This window comes from Melopsittacus undulatus, chromosome 10 (assembly GCF_012275295.1).
Source record: "Melopsittacus undulatus isolate bMelUnd1 chromosome 10, bMelUnd1.mat.Z, whole genome shotgun sequence".
In the NCBI taxonomy this organism is placed as follows: Eukaryota; Metazoa; Chordata; class Aves; order Psittaciformes; family Psittaculidae; genus Melopsittacus; species Melopsittacus undulatus.
In genome coordinates, this window is record NC_047536.1 from 3,344,216 (window position 1) to 3,370,812 (window position 26,597).

Here is a 26,597-nt window from a genome sequence, read left to right on the forward strand (position 1 = left end):
ATGCCACTTTTTTCTAGACTTAGCAAAGGAACAATTTAGCAGCCTGGACATCACACTGAAAAATAACCAATTGTAGAGGTATTTTTTACCCATATGATGCATATAATCTATACTCCCCGCTGGTCTGGAGTAACTGAAGTTACATGACACCTTACAGTTTAATATTTGCAGTGAAGTTAACACTCTTTTAACAAACAGTGTTGGTGATGTTCTGAGTTTTACCTAGAAGTATTTTATGCAAAAAGATTATTTCACCAGGTTTTGCAAAATGTATAAGTCTGGGAGCTTTAGTGTGACGTGGAAGATGTCTCTGAGGTAGTAATAATAATTTATTGTTGGAGGATTTAATTTTTTTACGTGCTCTCTGCTTTGAACTTTGCAGTTTTATATCCAAACATTTTCCTTTTCAAACCTGTTTTTAAGGCATGCTCTGTGCAGGTGACCTAACAAGATTTCCTTTCTCTCTAGCTCTTGGCAAAACCTTTAACCCTTCAGGACCAACGGCAACAAAGTCTAGCAATGCAACTTCTGAAGCTTGTACTGAACTGTCTTAATTTTGATTTTATTGGAAATTCAGCTGATGAATCTGCAGATGACTTGTGCACTGTGCAGATTCCAACAAACTGGAGAACAAGTAAGAAAGGACCATAACTGTTAGTCTGAAATTTATATCCAGTACATTGTATAACTGCTTTTGTCACAGGACTTGCAAGTATGAAATCATTTTTAATGTGGGGTAGATTTCTTTTTGTGGTGAGTTGTTTGTAAACCTCTTCTGTTATTCTGTCACACTTGTCCTATTGTTAGTTTTACAGAAAAAAATAACATAGTCTGTAACATAAATATTCACAGTAGATTAAATTCTTCTGATTAGACACTGAATGCTATTGTCATTCCTGGCAGGAGCACCTTGAAGAGGTACTGCAGTTGTAGCATGTCTGTTTTCCCTTGTCTTCTTCCTCATGAGAAAACTGATCATTTTGGTTTGGTGTGCTAGTATGTGTTCTAGTATGTGAGCTTGTTAATGGAGGCAGCAGGAGGATTGCATCTTGGTTCAGATTCTAGAGCTTTGACTTCCTGGGTTATACAGTGCAGATGGTGGTCTAATATAAGTATGTCTGTGGTGTTCTGACCCTGGCTGGAGGCCAGGTGCCCCTCAGAGTCACTCTGTAACCCCCCTCCTCAGCTGCACAGGAAACAGAAAATACAACAAAAGGCTCCTGGGCTGAGAGAAGGACAGGGAGAGATCACTCAGCAATGGCCATCATGGGCAAAACAGACTCGACTTGAGGGAATTAATTTACTACTGGCTAAAATCAGAGTAGGGTCATGAGTAATAAACCCAAATCTTGAAAAACCTTACCCCACCCCTCCCTTCTTCCCAGGCTTAACTTCACTCCACCTCCTACTGGCACAGTGGGGTGGGGAATGGTGGTTGTGATCAGTTCACACGTCTCAGCTTCTTCCTCCTCAGGGGAGGGTGGTTTTCCCAAGGTTTTAGTTAAGATACTTAAAATTGTCCATGAAGGGATCTCCCTTTGGTCATTAAACACAGAGAAAGCCTAAAGGATATTAAACTATTATGTTAGGCTTTATTTTACACCAGTTATCCTATGAAATAATGCTTATAAATGGAATAACTTCATTTCTGACATTTATTAATTGTGAATTATTGGTGAACTTCTACTCTGTTGTTACCCCTTCATAAAGTGTGGGGTAGTGTTGTAGTTCATTTGCATTTTAGTTCTTTTGATGTGATTCCTCAGTGTATTGTTAACTGTTTAAAGCATTTTCTTCTGTTTATCAGTCTGTAGACTTCAGGATAGTCCTTGGAACTTCTGTTATAAACTTGTCTTTTTTTAAATACAGAATAAACTAATCCTTAGTATCTGGAACCTGTCTTGTCTTAGTGTACCATGATAGTAATTTGAAGGAATCAGTTTACCTTCATCTATTGCAAACCTGACAAAGTATTGCATCATCAGTGAGGGAAATGTTCTTTGTGAGCTATAGCACAGATTAAATGTGATAAAGAGTATGGTGCTTTGATATTTTACAGTGAACTAATTAATGCATCCATCCATAATTTATTCTCAGTTATAGTGATAGCTCTTACTGTTTTGGTTACAAAGAAGATGATTCCATTAAAATAAAGATAATTACTGCTTGTAGAGTGTGTTAAAACCAATTTCTCTTTTTCCATAGTCTTCCTGGAGCCAGAGACCTTGGACCTGTTTTTTGATTTGTATCATTCCCTTCCACCTATGCTGTCTCAGTTAGTAAGTGAAACTTAGTGATTTACATTCAAGTAATGATGGAAAATAGTCTTTTAACAGCTATACCTTGCACCAAAGACTGTTTTATTCCTTGCATTAGCATTTTATGAGTTCTTGTGGCTCAGTGCCCAGTCAAAATGTCTTTTCTTTCAACTTCAGCCCCAGTTTTCATTTCTGAATCTGAAAGCATCCATATACCTCCTCCCCCAATTCAGCATTACTCAGCCACATAGAAAACATCAACTTGATGATTTTGATGAAATCAGAAGCTGTTGTAAAGGGGATTTTAAACAGTGTTTAGTGATTGTATAGACATTGCTGCAAAAATAATCTTCAGCCGCAGAATGTACTACAGAGAGCAATGGGATGGATTGCTCTAAACATTTATTCTGAAAGTTTAATTCTCTTTTTTAGTCTTACAGTACTTTTGTTTTATTATTATTCTTTAGGCACTTTCTTGTTTAGTTCAGTTTGCTTCTACAAGGAGATCATTATTCAGCAATCCAGAACGTGCCAAATACCTTGGTAATCTGATCAAAGGAGTGAGACACATCCTGGAAAATCCACAGGTAACTCTTTATTTTCTTTTATTTGAAATGCTAAAACATTGTGGATTTGTTGTTCCAGTTGCAGCCTTCATTAATATACTCAGTCGATCAAAACCACTTACAGCCAGCTACCTGTTTACTTTGATTTTCTATTCAACAAACAGCAAAACTCCTATGCAGATAAAACTGGCACCCAGTTAGCAAGACTGCTTATACAATTTCTGTTAGATTAAACTATTAACTTCTGAAAAATTGCTGCTTTTTATTTAGGGTTTATCTGATCCAGGTAATTACCATGAATTCTGTCGGTGTTTGGCTCGGCTGAAGACCAACTATCAACTGGGAGAGCTAGTAATGGTGAAAGATTACCCCCAAATCATCCAACTTATAGCGAATTTCACTATTACTAGCCTACAGGTAAGAATATATACAGACTTGGTTTTGACTCTTGAATGACAAAGTGGACTGGCCCCAGTTCTCCATGGTGTTTGTGAGGAGGTGGTGATGCTTGTCTTTACGTGAAGTGCGTTTTGTCAGAGATGTAACTCAGATGTACTCTAAATTCTTTAGACCTGGTTCCCACTTTTTTGATGCAGTTTTGTAATAGGAACAGTGTTAAAGAAAAGAACAACTGAAGCAGGGCATAGATGAATGTTAATCCTTCAGCCTTAGTTCTTGCCCTCAAAAAACAAAAATCCAACAAACTACACCCTTTATACAACCCTAAAGTACTTAACACCTATGCTCCCATGTAGACTTTGAAGTGCCTGCATTGACTAGGTTCTTGAGTTGCGCTTTTGTCCATGTACATATAGGTTTACACACACGCAATTGCCTTTATGCTGAGCTGTTGAGTGCAAAGTTCCCATCTGAGGTGGATTCAGAAGCTGCATAGAATAATGGCTACATTTTTGTGGGACCTACATCTGTATAAGGACACATATCGCATGTCAAGATTCTCACAGTGTTAAAAATGTTACAGATTTGGTTTTGAATTACACCATGATAGAGTCATGCACTGTTTGAGTAATAAAAGAGTTGTTATTTTATCATTTCCTCCAGAGTCTTTCTCTGGTCTTCAGGGTAACAGCTGAAGATAATGACCTTCAGGAGATGATTTTGACCTTTGAATTCCTGGGTTGTCAATAGCAGCTCCATAAGCTTGGAAGAGAAAAAAGAGTTGAGATGCATTTTAATTATTTACATTCCCTCTTAGGCTGCTCTGGACAGTTTCTCACTCCACATTTAGGATTTGTGAATGGCCCTTTTATAGTGCTTAAATCTCACCATGCACTGTTTAAGAATCTAGGCCTAGGTCTGAGTCTTGGATTTTGCTTAGAGGAGGTAAGAGTGCCTAAAAGTAATGCTGGATCTAATGTATGCCATAGTATGTCTCAGTTCTGATTGGGTGCTTCAGTAGCTGTGTGAATGATTAAGACTACTTTAAATAAAACCATCATGTTTCACAGCTATAATTTCACAGTCAGATGCTTTAACAGAAGTATGTTTTGTTTTCTTACAGCACTGGGAATTTGCTCCAAATAGTGTTCATTATTTGCTAACTCTGTGGCAAAGAATGGTAGCATCTGTTCCTTTTGTGAAAACGGCAGAACCCCACCTCTTAGATACATATGCACCTGAGATAACAAAAGCTTATATTGCTTCTAGACTGGAATGTGTTCCTGTAGTTATAAGGTAAACTTGTAATTGCAACTTTAAAATTGTAATGTGGAATGTTTAATTTTCTGATTTGTTGGCATATTATATTTTGGTTCTGTTTAAAATGGAAGTATACTGGTTCTGATTACCATGGTGATTTCTTTAGCTGATCTTAGTTGGCTGATATAATACTCATTTTGCTTATTAAATCCAGGCCAAAATCAAATGTAAATTCTAATTCTAATTGCTTTTCCTTTCATGGACCCTTGTGTTTTGAAACAAGCCTATTCCCCATACCCCTTCTTTTTCAAGGCTATCTAAATTAACCATATTGTGACATGTTTTCTCAGTGAATCACTTTCTAGGGCCATGGAGGGTAGAGTGATGGGGGAAAGCAGATTGAACCTCATGCACGAGAAAGAGTGAGACCGAATAGAATAAGTTAGTGAGTGGCAAGATTGAAAGTGGCCAATTTAGAAGTTCTTGGGTCAAATCTTCTTTTAATAGTTTAAATAAATGACCCTGTAGTCCACAATATAATATAGCACATAAGAAAAAAGTGTTTAGACTGCTAGACAGGATTTAGTTTTCTTCAGGGGCTTTTATGAATTCCTGCTGATAGGATCTCCTGTCAGACTACAGGACTGCAGTGTAAGTCACATCTGCTTTTGCTTTTCAGTTTTGCATTATTGAGATGATGTTATTTGTTCAGTTTATGTGAGAAAGTATGTTCAACTTTACCATTATTGTCCTTTTTGTCTTATCTTGGCCAAAATCTCATGTCTGCAAATTACATAATGTGCCATCTTACCGTTTAGTAACTAAGCTGTAATTGGTGCTATTTGCCTTATGTTATCACCATAGGTACGTTAAAGGCTGACTTCCTTAATGGCTCAGAATCGTGAGCTTCACTATAATTGTCTCAGGACCAAGAACTCATAGTACATAGGGGAGCTTCCAGTGTTCCAGTGCTAGGACAGAGACAGAGCTGATTGCAGTTGCAGTGAGTTTTCATGGGCCTTCTTTCAGCCAGCCTAGAATTCTAGTGGCATTTTTAAGTTATCTTCTCTGTTCAGCTTTTCTGTAGTGGAATCTCAGTGTTGAACCTTAAATCACAGCTTTTTTCTCTACTGAATGGTACATTCCATATCACCTTCCAGACATAAAGGACTTAGTAGGGCTGAACTGCTGGGTCAAACCATCTGGCACGACCAGATCTGTTGAAATGAGCTGTTGCCTTCATCAGCACTGAAAATTCAGTGATGGCACTGATGAGAGATTTCCTGATTGTCTTGGTACATTTTGGAGGAGCAAACTGTCTAATCCATGAAAACAGCCAACAGGGACAAGATGAGGAAAATACTGATCTTCTTTTCTACCAGTCTGTCATTCTTGAGACAGTCTGTGTAATGCTGTTGGTATGTATCCATTCCTAGCTCTAGGTGATTAGTATACCACTGTTGTATTGTCTTATCTGTTATGTGAAGAAAATCCTCAGCTGTAGCACTTTTCCTGCATGGCAATATCAAATGTAGACTTAGCATCAAACATCCAGACCATTCTTGAGAAACATGGGATGTCTGGGAGTCAGTTTCATAGACTACTTATGTTTGCTCAAAGGAAATGAACTGGGGGTATCTTTGCAAATGAATCCTGTTTTATGGGATGAACATTTTTCTTACAAACCAGTCAATAGCAACACCTACCATTCAGAAGCCCCACAGGTCCTTCAGACAGAGAAAAAAATAGCTTGGAACAACAGAAGGAAAGTTCCTTTTGCCTTTTGGGGGGTTTAAATAGCAATTCTCCCTTTCAAGTAAGGCTAAGTAAGGAGGTAATCGTTCTTCTGCAAAGGGTCATCAAGCAGATGCTCTTCTACAGACTAGAAGGAAAACTCTTATGTCAGGTATTTGTAAATACCTGAGGGTTAGGGTTAGGTCTGTTTCAGCCCATCTTGGACACTAGGATTTTCAGCTGCTATATATCTTTTGGAGTTTGGTTGTTAACACTGTTAGCTTTGTTAGCTTTTTGGATGTTACTGTTAATCTGTAGATTGATTGTTGCCTGTGCAGTAAAAGGGTAACCTTCTGATGAATGAACCTTTCCTAGTATGGCTTGTGTAATGAGTATAGTTACATTTTATGGCAAGGGCTATTGGTCTCTTTGTTATAAACGTTCCATAGGGGTCACAGCTTGTTTATAGAAGGATAGAAGATTTACAGAGCAGTTGCATGGAACTTTAATGAAGCTTGCTTGTTTTGCTGTCTTGTGCTTAGTTTGATGAATATATAAAATCCATTTCTACTAAGTATTCCGTTCTTTCCTCTCATCATCCTCTGCAAAAGATGCAGCTTGTTAGTAGTCTAATGTTCTTTCTGTGTTCATACTGCCAACCTCATCTCCTCTCTTCTTTGCTTTTTAAAATATGAGGAAGGCACAAATAGCATAATGTTCTGTGTTTGTGTGGATGTGGATGGTTATGTAGTAGAATGAGACCTTATGTCTGTCTGCTGTATTCACCAGCTACTAAGGCTTTTATAGTTCAGCAGTTCAGTGTCAGTGGCACAAGGTCTGGATGGGAAAAGAGGTCTTAAGGTATAGTGGCTAACTGATTACTTATTTCTATTCCAGAGATGGCTTAGAAGATCCACTGGATGATACAGCTACAGTATTCCAACAGCTGGAGCAACTGTGCACAGTGAGCAGGTGTGAATACGAAAAGACCTGTACATTTCTTGTACAGTTGTTTGACCAAAATGCACAAAACTACCAAAAACTATTGCACTCTTCTAGTAGGAATCCATTAGAAATCACAGTTCAGGAAGGTTAGTATTTAATTTAATTTTTAGACTGTGTTTTCTGTGCAAATAACCATATACTTGCATACGAAAAGGAGCAGTGATCTTACAGCAGATATAACAAGACCTTTTCTCAATCTAGAAATTAATGATCCGAGTCTGTACATTGGCAGTTGTTGATGTATTTTAACATACTGTTACATCTTCAGAATATAGGCATGAGAGCTGTAAAAACTTTTAATTGCTGAAAATCAGCATTTTAGCGCCTCAGGTGCTCTCATGGGTACCAGCTGCAACTTGATGAACATCTTTTGTAAATGAAGATGCTAACTTACTGTCTTTTTACATTTATGTGTCTGTAAAAATACATGTAAATTCCTTAATTTATTTTATACAGCTCTGTTATAATGAATTACCTAATTTTCAAGAAACCCAAGTTATTTATTGTAGTGTAAGTTGTAAAAATACTTATTATTTTTTATATCTGTTTTCATATACCTATTTTGGTCCTCTCTGTGTCTCACTTAAACTGTCTTTGTAACTACTGGCTCTTTCCTAATATAGTTATCTTATGGCTGTTGCATCTTTACATGGATAAATGGTGTTATTTTGAAAAGGTGAGACAGGTTACTGCATAATACAGCTGTTTCTTTGCATGCCATTAAGTATTCATGATTTATTTTGCTGTTCTTTTGTTGAGTTTGAATATGCTGATTTTCTTCTATGTAGGAGCCATTTTTTCACTAATTTCTGTAAAACCTTCTCTTGTTTTATGAATCCCACTTTTTTCCATGCACCCATCAACTTTTTTTTGGGAGAACTTTCATTACTGATCTGATCTTATCTCATTGACCAGCTGCAATCTGAATTTCTACTCCATTCCCCAGACCTGATGAGGCAGAGGGAAACAATCAGCCAGAGTCTGCCAGTGTCAGTGCTCTGGGGATTGCCCTTGTACCTCAGAAAACATTTGATGCAGTTTAAATACTGTGTTTCTTTTCTGCAAACTAAACATTTGTACTCACATTGAACAATAACTGTTATATCCCCTAGATATACATGGTTAAATTTAGATGTTTAATGGCTTTTAATGTTACAAAATAAGTTAATGTAATATTAAGATCTCATTTTATTATACTGTCTTGCTCTCTGTATCAATAATGATGTGATCATGGTTTACTAAAACAATAATCCCCAAGAAATGGGTCATTAACAGTAGTTAATGATTACTTGTGATCCATGGTAATGACTGATTTCTTTGGGATTATTGCTGTTATAAACCATAATTACAGATTATTACAGCAATAATTATTTTCTAAAAGAAAAGATGTTGTCTGCCTCAGTAATTGGAAAAGCAAATGCACTGGAAATCTTAAATAGTGAAGATATAAAAGAGGGAAAGAAGTCACACCTATGAACTGGTATTGTGCAAAGAGGAGAGGGCATCAGAAAAATAAGTGTGGATTTAAAAATGAGTTACTGCAATTTGTAAAAAGAAAAATAGGGGGTTATTTTCTAAAAGGCTATTGGCCAAAGCAGTGGTTCTGCTCTTTGAACCAGCTAGCACCACACAGTTGCTTTTTGATACCGTCCTCAAATGGCCATTCTTTAGTAGCTGTTAATGCTAAATTTATTTGAGCATTGTCTGTCTTCTTTGATGCTTCAGCTTCTTGCCATTTTGCTAATAATGGTGCAGTCTCTTAGCAGCTGTTGGTACTGCAGGCTGTAGTGTGTCTGATGGGGTTTTCCTTTGAAGTGTTCTGTTTGTGAAGAAGCACAGTGAAATTGAAACAGGGAAATATGATGATTGTTGGATAGCTGATACTGTCCTTCCACATTATTAGGATTGGAACAAGAACAATAGGACAACATATGTAAAGTTTTCCTCATGTGTTGTGTCCTGTGTCAAAAGTCAGTGCTTGTTCCCTGTTAGAGATCTCAGACTTTCATGTGGTAGATTTAAAAAATAAGACTGAGATTTAAGATAAACCTGAATGCTTTCCTGCACTTGTGCTGAAGTCATCTGCATGTTATTGTATACTCTGCATTATCTTTTCGTGTACATTTGATCTCAGCATCTTTTTTATGCATAGAACACCCTGTGCTATATACCTCTGACTGAAACAGAATTGCTTATGATACATAGTCACCAGATTCAGACCATGAGGATACTGGAACACCCCAGAACTCCTTGAAGGAGCTTAGGAAGTGAAGTATTCAGTGCTCTCTCAGTTCCATGTTGTCCTAAAATACAACATTGCAAATACAAGGAAATGAAGGCTAGTTTATCAGATTCGAAATAAAAATGAAATAAAACCTCAAGACTTCTGGTAGATACCGTGCATGTCCTGATATATATGTAGAAATACCCGTGATAAAATAACTGATTTACAGTCATAACATGACCTCATTTGTTTATCTATAGTTTTTCCTTCATGTTAACTTCAAAATGAGTTCAGAAGATAATCTATTCATCAGGGTATTGTCTTCACTCTTGTAAGTTATCCTGTCATCACTTGGAGGAATCTAGTAATGAGGGCAAGACACCTCAATATCTCACTTACGGAGTAGCCCAAATTGTCTTTGCTGCATTGCTATTTTCAACCAGTTTATTTCTATTTATTACAAAGTATATTTTGCTAAATGAAGATTGAGTCTAAAAGTGGCTTTACTGTGGTATAGTCTCTATGCATTTCAGTTGAGGAAGAAACCTTTAGTGGTATCCTGAAGTTTTAACAGGTCTGTATGTTACTTTGCTATTCAGTTCTTAGTTTTGATCATACTTTAGGGAAAAATACTGCATCTTTCCTTTCAGAGAATACCATTAGTTACTGGATTTACAGCTTAAAAAGCTGAGGCAGGAATTGACATGGCTTGAGTTGGGTATTAGTAGGTCAAATTTAAAGATATTCCACCTTAGTGTGCCAGAGAAGCTAAAACAATCCCAGTTTTGCAGTGTGGTAGTTATATTCCAGGAGAGAGGCCAAAAGAATTTCTCTGAGTTCAGTGTTTGTAAGCTGAGTTTCATATTTATAAAGCCAAATGTCAGAATTTGAAAGACAAAACACACCACATACACAAACTCAGAGTTACTTGTAGAACCTTAGCCTTACAGAAATTAAGATCTTTACATTGTACTTTAATTGATTCTTGGCCCATGGATCCTATAAGTGCCATAGTGGAAACTGACAGCTAAATCATCTGGAAAATGGAAGGCATGACAGCATGGATTGAAAGGGATGGATGAGCTCTGTCTTTTAAACCCTTTTAAAAACAATCCGGTGAGACTTGCAAAACATCGTGATCATTCACAAACTCTTTTCTTGAAGAGTATAGCTGAGTTAAAGTTATTTTCCTATGTGCAGATCACTTTACATAATAGTTTAATATTCCCAAGTGTTCTTTATTTGAAATAGAACTAAGAACCACGTAGACTGGATTGAGTCTCTATTGCTTTCTAATAGTATGAACTAGATGAAACAGCCTCACTGCAAATAGATTGTTCTATGTCTTTAAGTAACCTGTGGCAGGCAGGTGAAGATAGTTGATTAATTGTATGTCTAATCTTACCAGCTGAGTTTGCTTAATTTGTATTCGGTTAATTCTTTTGTGGTTTATTTATAAGTGTGTCCAGATTAATAGGCTGTTCTACTTTATCTGTCTGTTCTGCTTGGGATTTTTTGTTAGTTGATTTGTCTGGGTAGGTTTTAACTCTGGTAAAGGAAGAAACCTAACCATTCTCTTGACAGCATCCCGTGGTCTGGTACCATATAGAACTTCTGATTCCTGATGGAAGTGTATTGTACTGTTGTACTGGTTTATAATCACTAACTGTTCCTCTTTCTTTTAATGTTAGGACGTCTGGCATGGCTTGTCTATTTTGTGGGTGCTTTTGTGGGAGGCCGATTAACATATACTAGTACTGAAGAGCATGATACTATGGATGGAGAGCTGTCCTGTCGGTAAGTGTGCCTTGATTTGAATTCTTAATTTTGCTTTTTTTTTACAGTGTTTAATATCAACAAGTATTTTGAATTTAAATGTTTCAATTTTTGTCCAGTTCTTGGATAGTGGGATGCTAAAGGACTATACTGACTTTCTGTGGTTTGAGACTAGTCCACTGGGTTTGACCCCTTCTGATTCTTCATCCTAAGCAGTGAAGAGTCATTAATGCAATCATTTCAAAACTAGGTTTCAGAGGAAGGGAAAGAGGATTAAAGCCAAATATGTCTCTTATTATAAACAATGTTTGGATATGCCCATGTAGATACCTGTTTTCCTCTGTGTCATACTTGTGTGCAAGTGTTAATTTTATTAATAGTGAGTTACGGCTATTGTTTTCTGCATTACTTCATTTACATTAATTGTTGTGGGTGAAGAATCACAGAGAAACTCCTCATCAAACACTGAAAATTTACACTTCTTTTTAGACTAGAACTTGTTTAAAAAAGGCTTAAAAATGTTCATGCTAAAGTTGTCCTTCTGCACGTTTTAGGGGATGGGGTGAGCTAGGGATTGTTGTGAAGGACACCTGTGTCTTGTGGCACACTCAAATTAAGTGGCAAACACTTCCTAAATCCTTGTTTTCACCCACAAGTGTGATAAAAAAGGTGTGCACGTTTGATCCTCTTATTTATATCCCCTAGCTAGCACATGAAAAGGGGCGTACAATTTAGAATTGGATAAAAAGCTTTAAATTTTGTCCTTTGTTTCTTGCCTTTATAATCTACCCTGGGGCTCTGTTGTGTTAGCTGTCTTCCACTTTGTTTTTATTAAAAGTGTGAGGTTTTAATATACAGGCTTACAGATGAAGTAGCTGCTTACTTCTAATCCAGTGACTGTGCATTTCAGAATTGGGAAGACGTGATAAGTTTTTGAATTGCTAGGGAATTAGGATTTCAAGGAATAGGTAGCAGAAGAACATGGGAAATTAAATATAAAAATATTCCACTATAAAAAAAAGCATTAGATCTTGTTCTTAGCTGCTGTAGTCTGAAATTCATTCTTGGAAATTGGTCCTAGTAATACAGAGATATATGCATATGAAGTAAGGATTTAGGTCAGAAAATACATGTTCAGATTTTTAAGAGAGACAGAAGTGGGAAGAGGTGAGGCAGACAGTGCATTATGCGTATGTAAATTTATTTCCAAGTACAGTAGTTTCAGTGTCCATGGAACTTGAACAGTTCTTACCTTGCACTTACAGTTTGAGACCTGTGCTTCTTCAGTTTCCTTGTTTCTTTCACCATGGAACTGATGCTCTAAGAAAGAAAAAGCATTTGACAAACTCACTGTGGTATAACATATCTGAGAAAATTTCAAGTGACAAAGTAATTAGAAAAGCATTAAGTTGATGTTTATGTTTCATAGTGGTCATTTAGAATAATTAGCATCTAACTAAACAAAATCCTAGAGGAAACATAGGCAAACAAAAAATGGTTGATAGGTTCCTAAAGAAATCAGCTGTGACAATATAATATGATATAATTTAAGAATTCTTCCTGAAAATGGTGGGTTTTTTTTGTCTTTTTTTGCTGTCACAAAGAGTTTTTCAGCTGATATCTTTGATGGATGCCCAGTTACCACAGTCCAGTAATGAAAAAGTAGAATTGGCAGTTCTATGGTTCTTGGATCAGTTCCGTAAAACGTATGTGGGAGACCAGCTTCAGCACAACTCAAAGGTAAGTGTTTGTTGTAAACCACTACCTTTGAAATGAAGAAGCTTGTGCAGAAATTCACCTGCCAGTGCATCTTACACATAAAGGCTTCTGAGCTTATCTGTTGGCTGATTTGCTAGATGGAGAGATAGAGGAATAGGTAACTTACTAATGTTTTGCTTATCTGAAAAGAACTTACTCATGGGTTGTTCATCGGCTTCCTACCGTATATGCATTTGAGTTTGGTGTGCAAGGAGTTAATATTTTAACAGCTATGTTCATTAAACAATTTTAGGTTACTTTGCATTTCAGTTTTTTATTTCAAACATTTAGCTGGGTTCTGCTATATTGTGTTATATTTCACAGCTGGGTACACAAGATTTATTCTTTTAATAGTTCTCTTCTTTTGACAGTTACTCATTTATGTGGTTTCCACTGTATTTCTCACATTACTTGGCTTTTCTGCATTTTAAATAGGGAAGAGGGAAAAGTAAAATGTATTTCTGAAGAAGCAGCACTTAATTCACCTTAACTGTAGGGGACAGTCATAATATAGATGTTATAAAGAGAATGTCAGTAAGATGAGATCAATTGATCTTGAGAAAGACTGAAAGAATTCTGTCGGAGCCCCAAGCAAATCTTTAGCAAGAATTGTGACAGTGACTGAGATTTGGTTTTACTTGTGTAGTACTCTATCCTTGCTTTCTGGTGAACAGTCCAAATCTCAAGAATTCTTTTATCCCTTCAGGTTTGAACTGTACTTCAACTTTATTGAATTGTTCCTCACTTAATATTAAAGTTTTACACTGTATGGAATTACTTTTTCATGAAAGCTGTGTGTTCCTTTCAATTGTCAAAGCTGATTTTTTATTTTTATATATGGGGCACTGCTCTTAATGCTAAGTAACACAAAGTACACAGTAAAAACATACTCGTGGTCCTGGTATTTCTGCTAGCAAAATTCCTGCTGTTGGCAATTCAGAGGCAACATGGCTCTAGAGTAGTTATTCTGATCTCTCATTCTTGGATTATGTTTTCTTTTGATCTGATTTTGAGGGGTTTGATTTCACTTTATATTCTGACTAATTGATGTGTAACTGTGGAGAACCACTATCAATGTAGTATGCTATATAGATTTTCATATGAGATTGTATACCCAAGCTTTTGGTGTCCATCCTTACAGAAGGCTGGAAGAAGCACTTGCATGTGAGGGAAGCAGTGGGTAGGAAACTGAAGTGCAATATTTATACTTAATCACTTGGAGCTCCATTGTCAGTAGAAAAAGTGAAACTTGACCATTTGTCAGCTCCACCAGGGTTTATGCAGCTCAGCTGTGTGTTCTGAGTGACTGTCACGCTTTAAACCCAGCAGTAGCTAAGCCCGACACAGTCACTTGCTCACCCCTCTAGTGGGATGACAGAGACAATTGGAAAGGTAAAAGTGAGAAGGCTTTGTGGGCTGAGATAAAAGCAGTTTAACAGGTAAAGCAAAAGCCATGTGCACAACAAAGGAAAGCAAGGGATTCATTCATCACTTCCCATGGTCAGGCAGGGTTTCAGCCATCCCCAGGACAGCAGGGCTCCAGCACACCTACCAGTGACTTGGGAAGACAAACCCCATCGCTCCCAATATCCCCCCTTTTGTCCTTGTTCCCCCTATTTTATCTGCTGAGCATGATGCCGTATGGCATGATATATGCCTGATCCCAGGGGTCAATTGAGGTCAGCTGTCCTGTGTCCCCTCCCAACAACTTGTGCACCCCAAGCCTCCTCACTGGTAGGGTGAGGAGCAGAAAAGGCCTTGACAGTGTGTAAGCTGCTCAGCAGTAGCAAACACATCCCTGTGTGATCAACACACGAATCCAAAACACATCCCCATACTAGTTACTGTGAAGAAATTTATCCCAACCTAAACCAGCACAATAACCCTAAGACTGCCTGTGCAATTGCATCATATGTGGCAGGTTAAATGGTAAATTATTGAGTAAAATGATAATATTTCCATTTTAATTACTGAAGAGGACTTTGAACAGAAAGAATTAATTTTCACTGAAAGGACATGGGGAAAAACTGGATGAATTATAGAAAAGGGTTTTGTGTTGTTTAGTTTTCATTGTTTTGGTTTTTCTCCCTGCCCTGGTAGGTAAGCATGAATCAAACTAGTAATATATCAGCATAGAATCCCAGACTGGTTTGGGTTGAAAGGTACCTTAAAGTTCACTCAGTTCCAACCTCCTGCCATGGGCAGGGGCACCTTCCACTAGAGCAGCTGCTCCAAGCCCCATCCAACCTGGCCTTGAACACTTCCAGGATCATATTCTGTATATTTACTGCCTCTGCTTGTCTTATATGTGTCTTATATGTAACCAGACTGGGAAAGTGGAAATTTTGCAAGGCTGTTGTGGTGTTCAAGGGGTGTTTCTAAATTCTAGCCCCAGTCTGGCAACTCTGAAGTTCACTGCAAATACATTTTTAAACTGTGTTTTCTTTGGTTTTCTTTTAATGGCTTGATTACACTATCTACCCCTATTTTGTTCTAGTAGGCCTGATACAACATCCTCTTATTCGCATTGATAGAATCCCGTGGTCGGTATAACAATATTTCACCAGATTTTATAACAAGAGCTGTGTGTAAATGCATCGGAGCTCCCAGTTTTGGTGTGTTTGTTTGGGGTTTTTTAATTTTTAATAAAACCAAATGAGATGCTTGTACACAGTTTACACTTAAGAGGAAGGCAGAAGGCAGCACTTGTATGATTCCTCTGGTTTATCCTGCTGTAGCAGCAAGGATAGCAGCAGATGGCATTCTACCCTCACAGTTGTAAATCCTCTGATACTGTGTCTCGCTGGCAGCTATTTACAAATGTGCAATAAAAAGGCTCACACTTGGAAACAGAAAAATCAGACATATATCAAATGACTCAGTTAATGCACATTTATATAAACATTCAGGATTGCTTGAATTGTTTTATTTACAGAGCAGATAATGGAAATTCTGCATACTTCAGCCAAAGTGAGGTAATTTTTGAGAGTATTTCTCTATCTGATCATATGCTTGCATACAGAAAAACAGACAATGGTTAGAGAGGGCCAAAGAGTCTAATGAAATTGTAGAACAAGTCTTCTATATAAATATACATGTTTTCTTTTCATTGATTGACTCATGATCTTCAGGATAAGAAAAGGAAGCTCATTATAGAAAAAGAAAATTGTGTAGGTAAATTAATGCATTCTTATTAAAGTGTCCACTGGGGCTTGCTGTCTAAGGAAGAAAAGCAAAACCTTGACGATCTGTTCCATGACACTCTAATATACTTCTAGTACCATTATATTTCCAATACAAAAATAACACATTAACCACCTATCATTTGGTTTGGGTAGAAATCTGAATTAATATGTATATCTGTTGAATGCCAGACTGGATTCTCTGGTACTGTACAGCACTATCAATATCTTTCTATCAATACATGTTTTAATGCTGATATGACTTAGCTTTCACAGACTCATCTTTTTGTGGCATATTGTGATTTGATCCTGGCAGGGTGGTAGAAAATAAGTTGGCTGGAAAAGCACTGCATGTGCTTTACTGAAATGTAATCGCAGCTTCTATCTGTGCTAGCTCTGGCATTCCTGTAGGGTGCCACTGTTAGCTACTGCTGTAGTAGTGTAATATTGCATTGAAATCTGATTCCTGACATCAAACATGTTATTTATTAGACAAAACATTTCAGTTTGAATGAGGCTTTTCCTTTGAAGTATTAACATATCAACACCTATAGAATTATTTCTGTTTGCAAGTGCCAGTAGTCTGGGAGGAAACAATCACAAAGGACAGGATTTGAATTCTGAAGGATCTTCATAAGCTGGAGACATAACCTGAAAGTTTAAAATGCTGGTGAAACACCATGCTTAGGAGTGAGGATTTCCACTTAAAACTGCCAGTGGGAAGTCTCTGACTAGGCAATTGTTATTTCAGAAGATGCTGTGGAGTGTATCAGGATAATTCAACAGCATGCGTTGGATTTGTGCTCAAGAAAAATACAATATCTTTGTGACTGGAGTAGCAGGAATATTGTGTCAGGTGCTGGGATTTCTTGTTCAACTGCAAATATCTTGTCTCTGATGGGGCTTCAGCTGGAATAATGTGTTCAATTTTGGCCACCATGCTATAGACCAAACTGTAGGCAAGTGGGAGGCTACAACACCACAAATAAAATGCTGAAGATAATCTTTTGATTTAGTTTAGGAAATAGAATATTGGGGTGGGACAAAAATTAAGGATGTCAAGAGTAAGTTTAGAAAAACTGGTGAGCAAATGTTTTCAGTGTTCTTCAAGGCAAAGACAGAATGTAATTGGCTTGATTTGTAGCAAGGAAGACTTGCAGAAAGCTTTCTAACTATGCCAGTGACAGTACTGGTGGGTATAACCCATGATGCTGTGGAGGCTCTTGGATATGCCCATATGCACATGTAGACTTAATTCATTCCCCCATAAAGTACAGAATAAACCAGATTCCTGCTGTCTAATCTCATGTTTCATGATAACTATTATAATTGATCCAGGTTGTTTGCTATGGCTTAGCCAGTGAAGGGTGTGCTTGGGGGGGGCAGTGAGCCCTCCTGGTTGTATTGTGTTGTGTCCATCAACCACAATAAGGAATTTTTCTGTTATTTCAGGATTTTATTTTAGCCTGGTGTGTTTCAAGTAACTCATTACAGCCATTCTAAAAGGAATAAGTATATGAGTACTAAGAGTGACAGGAATTACAGAATCTTTGAACATAGAGGAAACTGACTCCTTTTCCAGCTCAAAGTGTGAGTTCACTCCTTGCTTATCCATGCTTAGAAAGGTCACTTAATTACCCAGCCATCAGTGGAACTGTCACTGGATAGTCTGCGGTTTAGAGAGACCAGTAACATCTCTGCTAAGTTGTGTAACTTCCCATGGCAAGTACAGAAATTAAGTTGGGGGTGCTGAGAATGTGGTTTAGCTGCCTTTCTATTGTTGGTTAAGCAGAGGTGCTCCATCAGTTACAGGCAAGTTCTTACCTTGCTGGGGAAGTCGGAAGAGATCTTGAGGTTTGCACTTGAATGCTGCTTGTGTGTTGCAGAATGTATTTGCAAACACATGTATTTATTATATACTTCAGTATTTTTGCACTTGGGATTCTTAATTTAGGCTAAACCAGAATCAAAAGGCAAGACTTGTTAACCAAGACCTTTTCCTGCTTCTAAACAAGTCAGAGATTTGTCCTTGGAGGGAGGGGTTCATAGCAACAGGAGGGGTTCATAGCTTTCCAGAGGGGTTCAGACTGCATCTATTCCAAATGTCCCCTGGGGAGAGCCTGGATCAGCAGCTGATAGCAGGGGCGGGTGAGTTTGGCTCTCTGGCTGTCTCTTATTGGTAGTCAGAGATTGCCATGAGTAAATCAAACTGTAACTTGTTGGATGAGTAAGTTCTGTTGGTTAATAGATCATAGGAAATTTTTCTTAGCTAAGTTGATTTCTAAAACTTCTTAACTTCTTTCTGTCTTTAACTTGAAAGAAGTTTAACAGTAAGGCATCTTCATAACCTAAAGTCCTAACACTTTTGCCAGCGTTCAGGTTTTCATATCTACACAGCTTACAGTGATCTTACAGAAAAGATGGGTTTGGCAGAAGACTTTTCTCTTGAGGTAAAATGAGGGGTTATTCTAATAGTGTGCTCTTGAAAAATGTATGCATGCAGAATTGAAGTTCTTTTTATTGTTGGTTCCTTTACATCTTCAGTTTTTAGGGAGGAATTCTTCAAATTGTTAAATATTCTGTGACTGAAAACCGAAGTATTTAGTGGGCAATTCAGTGGCTCTGAATGTGAGAAAGAAATTATGTCAAAATATTCATGCAATTAAAATTTAAGTAGGGTTTAGAATTAGTGTATAGACTTACCTATCATGTTGCTTATTTACACTTTTTTCATGGCATTCTGAGTAAGATTAAGGATTTTATCTTAATTTTGCACTTGTCATGTTCTTTTTCTACAGCATGTGGCACTATTGAACTAGAGTTATGCCTTCAGTTTAATGTTTCATCTGCCGAAACACAGAGGTCAAAGCTGGAACCTATTCATGTGTTGGATAAGGGTAGTGTGGCAAAAGAGTATTAGTAAGAGCAGGAGTTTGAGACTAAGCTGTGCTTTTTAGCAGATCATGTCTCTTCTACAGATCATGCCCAGAGTTCTGTTTTCAGCCTTTATAAGCAGAGTAATTGTTAAGAAATCCCTACTCTTAACCAGAATAGTTACGCTTGCAAAGTTGGTGTTTTGCTTTGTATATGGAATTTATTGGTTAAAATGCATTTAGGTAAATTCTTCTGTTGCTCTGTGGAACAAGTAGTGGTTCCCTGTTCTGCTCTTTCTCATCTAACACTAGCCCTGAATGTGTTTGGAGAAGTCTGGAGTAATAGTGATCTGTCTGAGGTGGCTCTAGTTTGAGGAATATCCCAAGCAGTGTAAATATCACTGGCAGCAGGGTATTCCAGCAAGCCAGTTCTTTCTTTTGCCACAGCCTTAGGTGAAAGTGACAGGGATACAAGGTAGGAAAGTAGGGCTTGGAATTCTGACCCTTCTGTTTCTGGGAAACAGCTCCATGTGCACTTGAAGGGATACAGCTGTCACCTTTTGTAGCTGTGTCAGTTGAGTGATGGGGGAAATCCAGTCTGCTTTTCAACCTAAGGCAGGTGAGGGTGAAGAAAGTGGGAGTATGGATTAATGCTTCATGAAGAGCTGTCACGATTACACGTTGAAGCCTGATTATAAACCAGGGGGGTGGGGACATGGGTGCAAATGTGATTTCGCAGATGTATCTTGCACATTCTTCTGTGGTCAGTATAAAGAAGTTACTGTGTGAGCATTTAGGATCACACCTATATGATTTCTTTTTAAATGCGAGACTTGACACATGAGGTAAATCTGCATTATGATAAAAAACATACCTGGAGGGTTTAGAATTTAGACTAGAGTGTGTTCAGAGGGGAGGAAAGAATAGCATCTCCTGGTTGTATGTTGTTTGCAGTAGCTGAAAGCAAAAAATGCATGTAACCAGAGATCATGTAAGCACTGAACACAGGTTGGTTTGCTAATGTGTAATGTGCGTTCTCTTGACTTAGGTTATTTTGATAGTTCTTCAGTATATGTATATTTCTTTGATTGCATTGCCTACAGACACAGAAGTATGATCTAGAAAAAAACATAGTTGTGTAGAATGTGACTACTGTTCACCCTGCAAAAGAGCCTGAGATCTGCAGCAGTGCCACTGACTTGACTTTGTGAGTAAAGGTGTTGATCTGTGTTCATCTGGTAAAAGATTCTGGGTCCTGGTGTCTTTATGATTAATGATATCTTAACACTTGTGAATGATTATCCTTTTCTGAGCTGTAAAAATATATATACTGTTTTATTTTATTACAATGAGGTGAAGATCCCAACACTGACAGGTGCTGGAAATTAGCAGGCAGTTTTGAAATTGTTCTGTGCACTAGAAATTAGATCTCATTTTAATTCAGCTTTTCCAAACTGGTAAATGAGGTTAATGCCATACATATTCAGCTGATATGGATGAAGAAATTGATATAAAGTAGATCAACATAGCTACAGGGCTACTTTAATTTATACGTAAAGAGGCAGTGATAAATGAAAGTAATGTAGTAGTGGTCACTAAACTCCTCAGCCATCAGGGATTCAATAGTGTTAGCTGCTCATTAAAGACATTGTAGGGGTACATCAAATAGGAATTTGAAAAGAAATAGCCAACTAACCCTTAATTATCAAAACATAGAAAATACTAATTATGCCTTAATTAGCTTTTCTTTTAATGTACTGAAATTGTTACTTTTTGTGTAGCACAAATGGATAGTTATATCAACAATAAATAGGTTGTTTTAATAACTTTCTTTTACCTCTGGGAAAACCACACTCCAATTTTTAATATGCAATAATGCTTCTCTCTAGCCTGTAGGAGATGAAAATTATTAAGTAGCTTTATTTTTTGAAGATTTTACAGCAGCTTTGGGAAGAATTATTTCACCATGCATCAATTATTTTTAATTGAACTGAATATTTTTCAGATTGCATGAAATGCCTCTCATTGAAGTTTAACATTTAGAGTTTGTTAAGGAAGCATCACAGCGAGAATTGGGTACAGCTTATTTCTGTGGCATATTCTAGGAAGAATAAAGAACAATTGTTTCAGAATAAAAATATTGTCACTGTTTTTCTTCACTCCACTGGGCCATATTGCGTTTTTACTCTTGTTTTGTAGCTGCCATGCTGTTCTCATCCGATCTGAATGCAGTTGATACAGCAAAAGAAAGTAGGGATTGACTTCAGTGGGGCTTGGATCCGTCTGGTGCTGATGAAAAGCTTCAGCAGCTGTTGCAAAGTTGGTTCCTTTTTGAAGCAGTACATAGCCTTGCCTCTGTGGTTGTATGTTCAGGGAAGGAATGTCACAAGCAGAACTGGGTTTCTTTTATCAAACCCAGCAGGAATTTGTTTTTTTCCAGATAAATGATGGGAGAGAAACACCACATAATGGTGGTTGTAAAAACCTCAACAGTCCATGCTGAATTAGATAATGTCATTGCTAGTACAGAAATCAAGTAGATGTTATTGTGGTGAGTGATCAAGATACTGTAGGATTTTCCCAAGTCTGCAGTACTGAGACAGCATCCTAAGAAATCTGATAAATGACTCTTTGATAAACTTTTTCTTCTAAACATTTTTAGCTCTACAACAAAGCAAGTGCAATACTGTGCTTATCTACAGCACTTCAGAGGTGACGAGCTACCAACTTAACTTTCAAATAGATTTCAAGCATTTTACATACACTTAGTGTTCAGTATCATGAAAGTGCTGGGAAAGATACGACTGAAATGGGCAAATACAGTTGTATTATTTGACAAGTAATTTTCTTGTGATTTTAGTCATACTTTTAAAGGAAAACCTTGTTTCCAAAGCTTCAAAGAAAAAAAATTATATAAGAATATTTAATGTTTCTTGAACTTAAATACCTACCTTCCAGCACGGAGACAGCCACAAAATAAGTCAAATCTGTATCTCAAGGCATTCAAGTGTAGGATATTTAATGGGATTGGAGTTGCCAGTTTGGCTTGTAGCAGCTCAGTGCTCAGGATTCATCAGGGTTTTGAACAAAAGAATTGCAGTGTGAGACTTTCACTGTAATCCTCAGTAAAAGCATTGCTTCAGATGTATGTGAAATACTTTGGTTCTCTCCTGTTTGAGGCTCTGACTTCTCAACTGACCAATTTCTAGCAAGTGTAGGAGCTAGAGAAGCCTTACTCAAGTCAAGCAGATCTCCTGTCACGTTTTCTATCATAGTTCCTATCCTGCCATGAGAAGAAGTAACTTTCAGCAAAGATTCCTGTACTCATATTTGGACTTGCGTAACTGCTTAAAAATTGGACAAAGCCAAGTTAATTGTGCCAGTGCTTATAGAAAAGGTATTGTTATTTTTAAGTCTGGGTTGTGGTTTGCACTGACACCATCTTGCTTCATGTGAAAAATTACTGGATTCCTTTCAAGAAATGTAACACTTTGAAGGATTCTTGAAGTAGTGCAGATTTTTGGTTTGGATTCTTTCTGTTTTAAAATTAAATAAAAATAACTGCTACAAACCAGAACCAAGTGAGCTGGAATCTGTGGCATGTCTGGGGCACGACAGCAAGTCTTACTTTGCTTTGGCAAATACTAAATCACAATATACCATGGCTGTTCCTTAACTGCTTCTAGAAATCTAGAATTGAGTTTCTCCATTACTTGGAAATTCCGTACAGCAAAGAACCTATCAGGACTTAAAGACAAACACTGAGAAGTTTGAGAGTTGTAAGTGTTGGTTTCCTCGTCAGGAAATTCTTTATTTCTCTTATTTTTCGCTTGGTTGTTTCCTGTGGGAATCTGTGTGTGTTTCCTTGTACTACATTGACACTTTCTCTTCTGCGCTTGCTTGGGGAGTTTTTGGTTTGATTTCTCTTTTCCTAAATGTTACAGTCTATACTTTAGTCTTCCTCCTTTTCTTGCAGTGCTGTTTAAAGTCTTTACATCCTTAAAACCTTGGGGTTTTTTTCCTCCTGAAGTGTAGTGTATTTGCTGTTCAGTGACCTGTGCCTTTATCTTCCTAACTTGTTATCTTCTGCCTCATTGCTAATGACAACTAAAACTTGCATGAATCTTTACACAAATATTATTTAATCTCATGTTTGCAATTAAAGCACTGGTTTAAGTGCAGTGCTGTTTTATTTTAGAATACTATAACACAAATCAGGCAATGCTAAAAATAAAGGATTAGCATAGTACAGTTCTGCACTTGGCTGTAACTGAGCTTTATTTTGTAGCTGCTAATAAAGGCACATTATCATGTTCAGGGATTGCAATTATCATTGAAATGTGTATGTCCATTAACTGCAACATTAGGCTGAGGATATAATTACTGTCTAGAGCCAATATCTTTGTGAAGTTACGTCTATGATGCTATTAAGCTATAAGCAATATTTGTAAACTAATATTTAAACGTTTCAGAATTGATACCATCACTTGTGGACTTAGAAACTCCAAATTATTGACTTCTTAACTGTTTGGCAAATATGTGATTGGGTTATTTGGATGTGAGTGTAATTTATGATTTGAGAGAGAAAACTATTTTTAATAGCAATTGCCTAGAACAAATTGAACTGGTGGCAGAAGAGATGCTCCTGTAGCAGCAACATGCTGATACAACAGTGCTACGGTGTATCGCAAGATAAAATCATAGAAGAGTTAGGGTTGGAAATGACCAGAATTCATATTTCTTGTAGTAGAGTTACATTTCAGACAATTTAGTGTAGCAATTTAACTACAAAAAGAACAGTAAACCCTGTTGCATGCTAAGAGAATAAGGAAAACACTTTGCTAATAATGTTACAAGGATGTTTTAAAGAGGAATGAGATTGACTCAATTCACTGATTCTTCTTTATTTATGCTATATAAGAACATGAAATTCCCTGTGAAGTTAGGTGGATAGTTCATTTGCAAAACTGGATTGTAATTGCACACATGTGGAGATATTTGGGTCTATAATGAAATGTCCTTTTTTCATATTTTGACTTCATATGCAAAATAGGCATGGTAGTAGTTGACTTTTCAGTATTTGCATCAGTTAATTTTCTGTTCTGTTCCCTTGGTATGTGGATGCTAGCCATTAGTTTCTTTTGATTGCCTGTCTCAGGGAATGCTGATGGGGGGCATAAATGTTAATCCATCTTTCAGCGTTTTTTGTTGTGTTTTGAATGCAAGTGTATTTAAAATTCTCTTAGCACAGAGGAAATGCTACATTGCTTAGGGATTTTTAACTAATAGAGCCCAATATAATTCCTTTTTCTATTTTACAGTAGTAGTTTCAAATTTTGCTTTCATGTACGTCTGCATTTTGGCTTACCTGCCTGTGCTTTGTCCTTAACGACAGGACTCGGTTGTAATGACACTGCTTATGTTTTCTGACCACTAAATACTATGTTTGATTTATTATATCATTTGTATTATATTGGTTATGTTCTTTGTTTAAAAATCATGTCGTCGTTTCACCAGGAGCAGATTCTCTTCTCTGAGTAACTTTTAACTGGTGGACCTTTCCACTTGTGCTGTATATCCCATTCCAACCTAGCAAACTGCAGATAGGGCATCATGGGGGTGGAGAGCAAACTTGCTCATGTAAAATATATTAGTTTTGTTGCTGCATGTTGGCCTCATATCCCCATTATTTAAGTAGCTTAATGAATTAATTTCCCAGACCTTGCAGTAAGTAAATTAACCATCAGAGTTCACAGCAGAGTGAATAATTCTTTAATATTAGACTACGGCAATTTTTACGGCTCAAGTTAAACTCAATTATGAAATTGCTCATTGCATATTTGTGTAATCCGGAGACGAAAAATATGCAAAGTAACATGATAAGTGCATCTGTCAGAAAAGACCAAACCAGTCAAATCCTTGGAGGTTACATTGCTCATGCTGATACTGGTTGATTTATACTTCAGTGTAGGTACTGTGTGCATCATCTGCGCTGGTCAGCGATGCTGAGAGGATTTTGTTTGATTGTAGCTGATCAGCTCTTTAGCATCTTCTTCAGAACTATGTAACAGCTTAATTTAGTTACCAGCAAGTAGTATATTACTAAAACAGTCCTCTAGATAGGATTATAGTGTTGTTAGATTTACATGGGGAATATGTATTTGTGTAGCAGTGTTTTTAAGTAGGAATTGCTCTAGAGCACTAACTTAAGTTCACTTTAAAGATTTTTCATTTTATTCCCCCTTCCTGAGACAATATTTAACCCAAGCAATAATTTCTCCAGATAGATTATGCAGTAACATTTTCTGTTTTCATGTAAAACAAATGCAGTAATTGAGTAGATAAAGTACAAAATACCACTCTGTGACCTCCAGGTCAGTTGGTTTTGACCTTAAGAAAAAGATGCAGTTTCTGACCCATGTTAAACATTGCACGTGAACTGTCAGTCTCTTGGAGTATTTTCTGCTTATTTTGTTCCAGGCATAAGTTCTGGCATAAAACAGAATTGCAGAGAACATTCTGTTTCTCCTGTTACCTTTTGTCTCATATCACTACTCTGTTGTGTTTTTTAGTTAAATAGGATTTGATAGTTTGCATTTTGATGGTGGGTTGTGGGTTTTTTTGCTTGTTTGCTTTGGTGGGGTTTTATGTGTGTGGGTTTTTTTGCTTTTTAGACTTATCTACAAGTATGTGTGTTGAAAGATCAGTGTTGACCTGATCCTTTAAAGCTGAAGACAACAAGCATTTGTGGAGCAGCATGTGCAGAAAGCTCTCTTTTCATCAAGCTATTGTCATTTAACCACCCAGTCTAACCAGCAATACATCACTTCCACTCTAGAGGAGACAAAGTCAATGGAACTGATTGCTAAGGACTATTTCCTGCAGAGCAGTAGCAGTCATATCCAGGATATAGCATAAGAAACCTTTTGGGGTTTGAGATATAAATGAGGCTTCAGGCACTTCCTCTGTTTTGCAGGTCCTATGATGTGGAAACTTTCCAGTTTGATGAAGTCATCAGATTTCTGAATCAGGAGGGTTGTGGTTTTTTGTTTGGTTGGTTGGTGGGGGTTTTTTGCCTATTTGGACTGCCTTTGGCTTCAGATGCCTGATATAAATGGCCTGATACTCTGAGATTATCATAGTAAGGAAAACAACCACATCATTGTAAGATGCTTCATGATGAATTAAAGTGAAAGGTTTCCTCTCAGATGAGGTGTCATACCTATGTCCTTCCTTCTGCATCTGTATGAAAGTAAATACCAAGAAAGGTTTGCACAGAAATCTCTGCCGAAACTGCATTTTGCAGCCAGCATGCACCCTTATTTGTGTCAGTTTGTGGCTCATCCAAACGTTTGGATAATGCCTGCACTCTCTTTCCCCAGTGCTTTTAGCAAATTACAGAGATACTGTCTTGAATTAAGATGTTCCAGGCAAAGCTGAGTTTAGCTAAAGTTGTTGACAAATACAGAAAAATGAGTTGAACCACAGGGTATTTCTTGCTGTCTCTGCTGTTGATGTTAAGGGGTTTAGTTTGCTCCTGCCATATTCCATTAATGGGCAGT

The 26,597-nt window shown here is 37.3% G+C and overlaps 1 protein-coding gene across 1 annotated transcript in view; it reads left to right on the forward strand.

Moving 5' to 3' along the window:
- Positions 1–26,597, forward strand: part of RANBP17 (RAN binding protein 17) — a 155,576-nt gene that overhangs the window by 11,587 nt on the left and 117,392 nt on the right. Inside the window, exons 7-14 of the mRNA XM_034066945.1 lie at positions 469–634; positions 2,206–2,279; positions 2,726–2,845; positions 3,095–3,241; positions 4,347–4,519; positions 7,115–7,308; positions 11,138–11,243; positions 12,827–12,962. Coding sequence (XP_033922836.1) covers positions 469–634; positions 2,206–2,279; positions 2,726–2,845; positions 3,095–3,241; positions 4,347–4,519; positions 7,115–7,308; positions 11,138–11,243; positions 12,827–12,962 — 1,116 coding nt within the window. The remainder of the gene's footprint in view (positions 1–468; positions 635–2,205; positions 2,280–2,725; positions 2,846–3,094; positions 3,242–4,346; positions 4,520–7,114; positions 7,309–11,137; positions 11,244–12,826; positions 12,963–26,597) is intronic.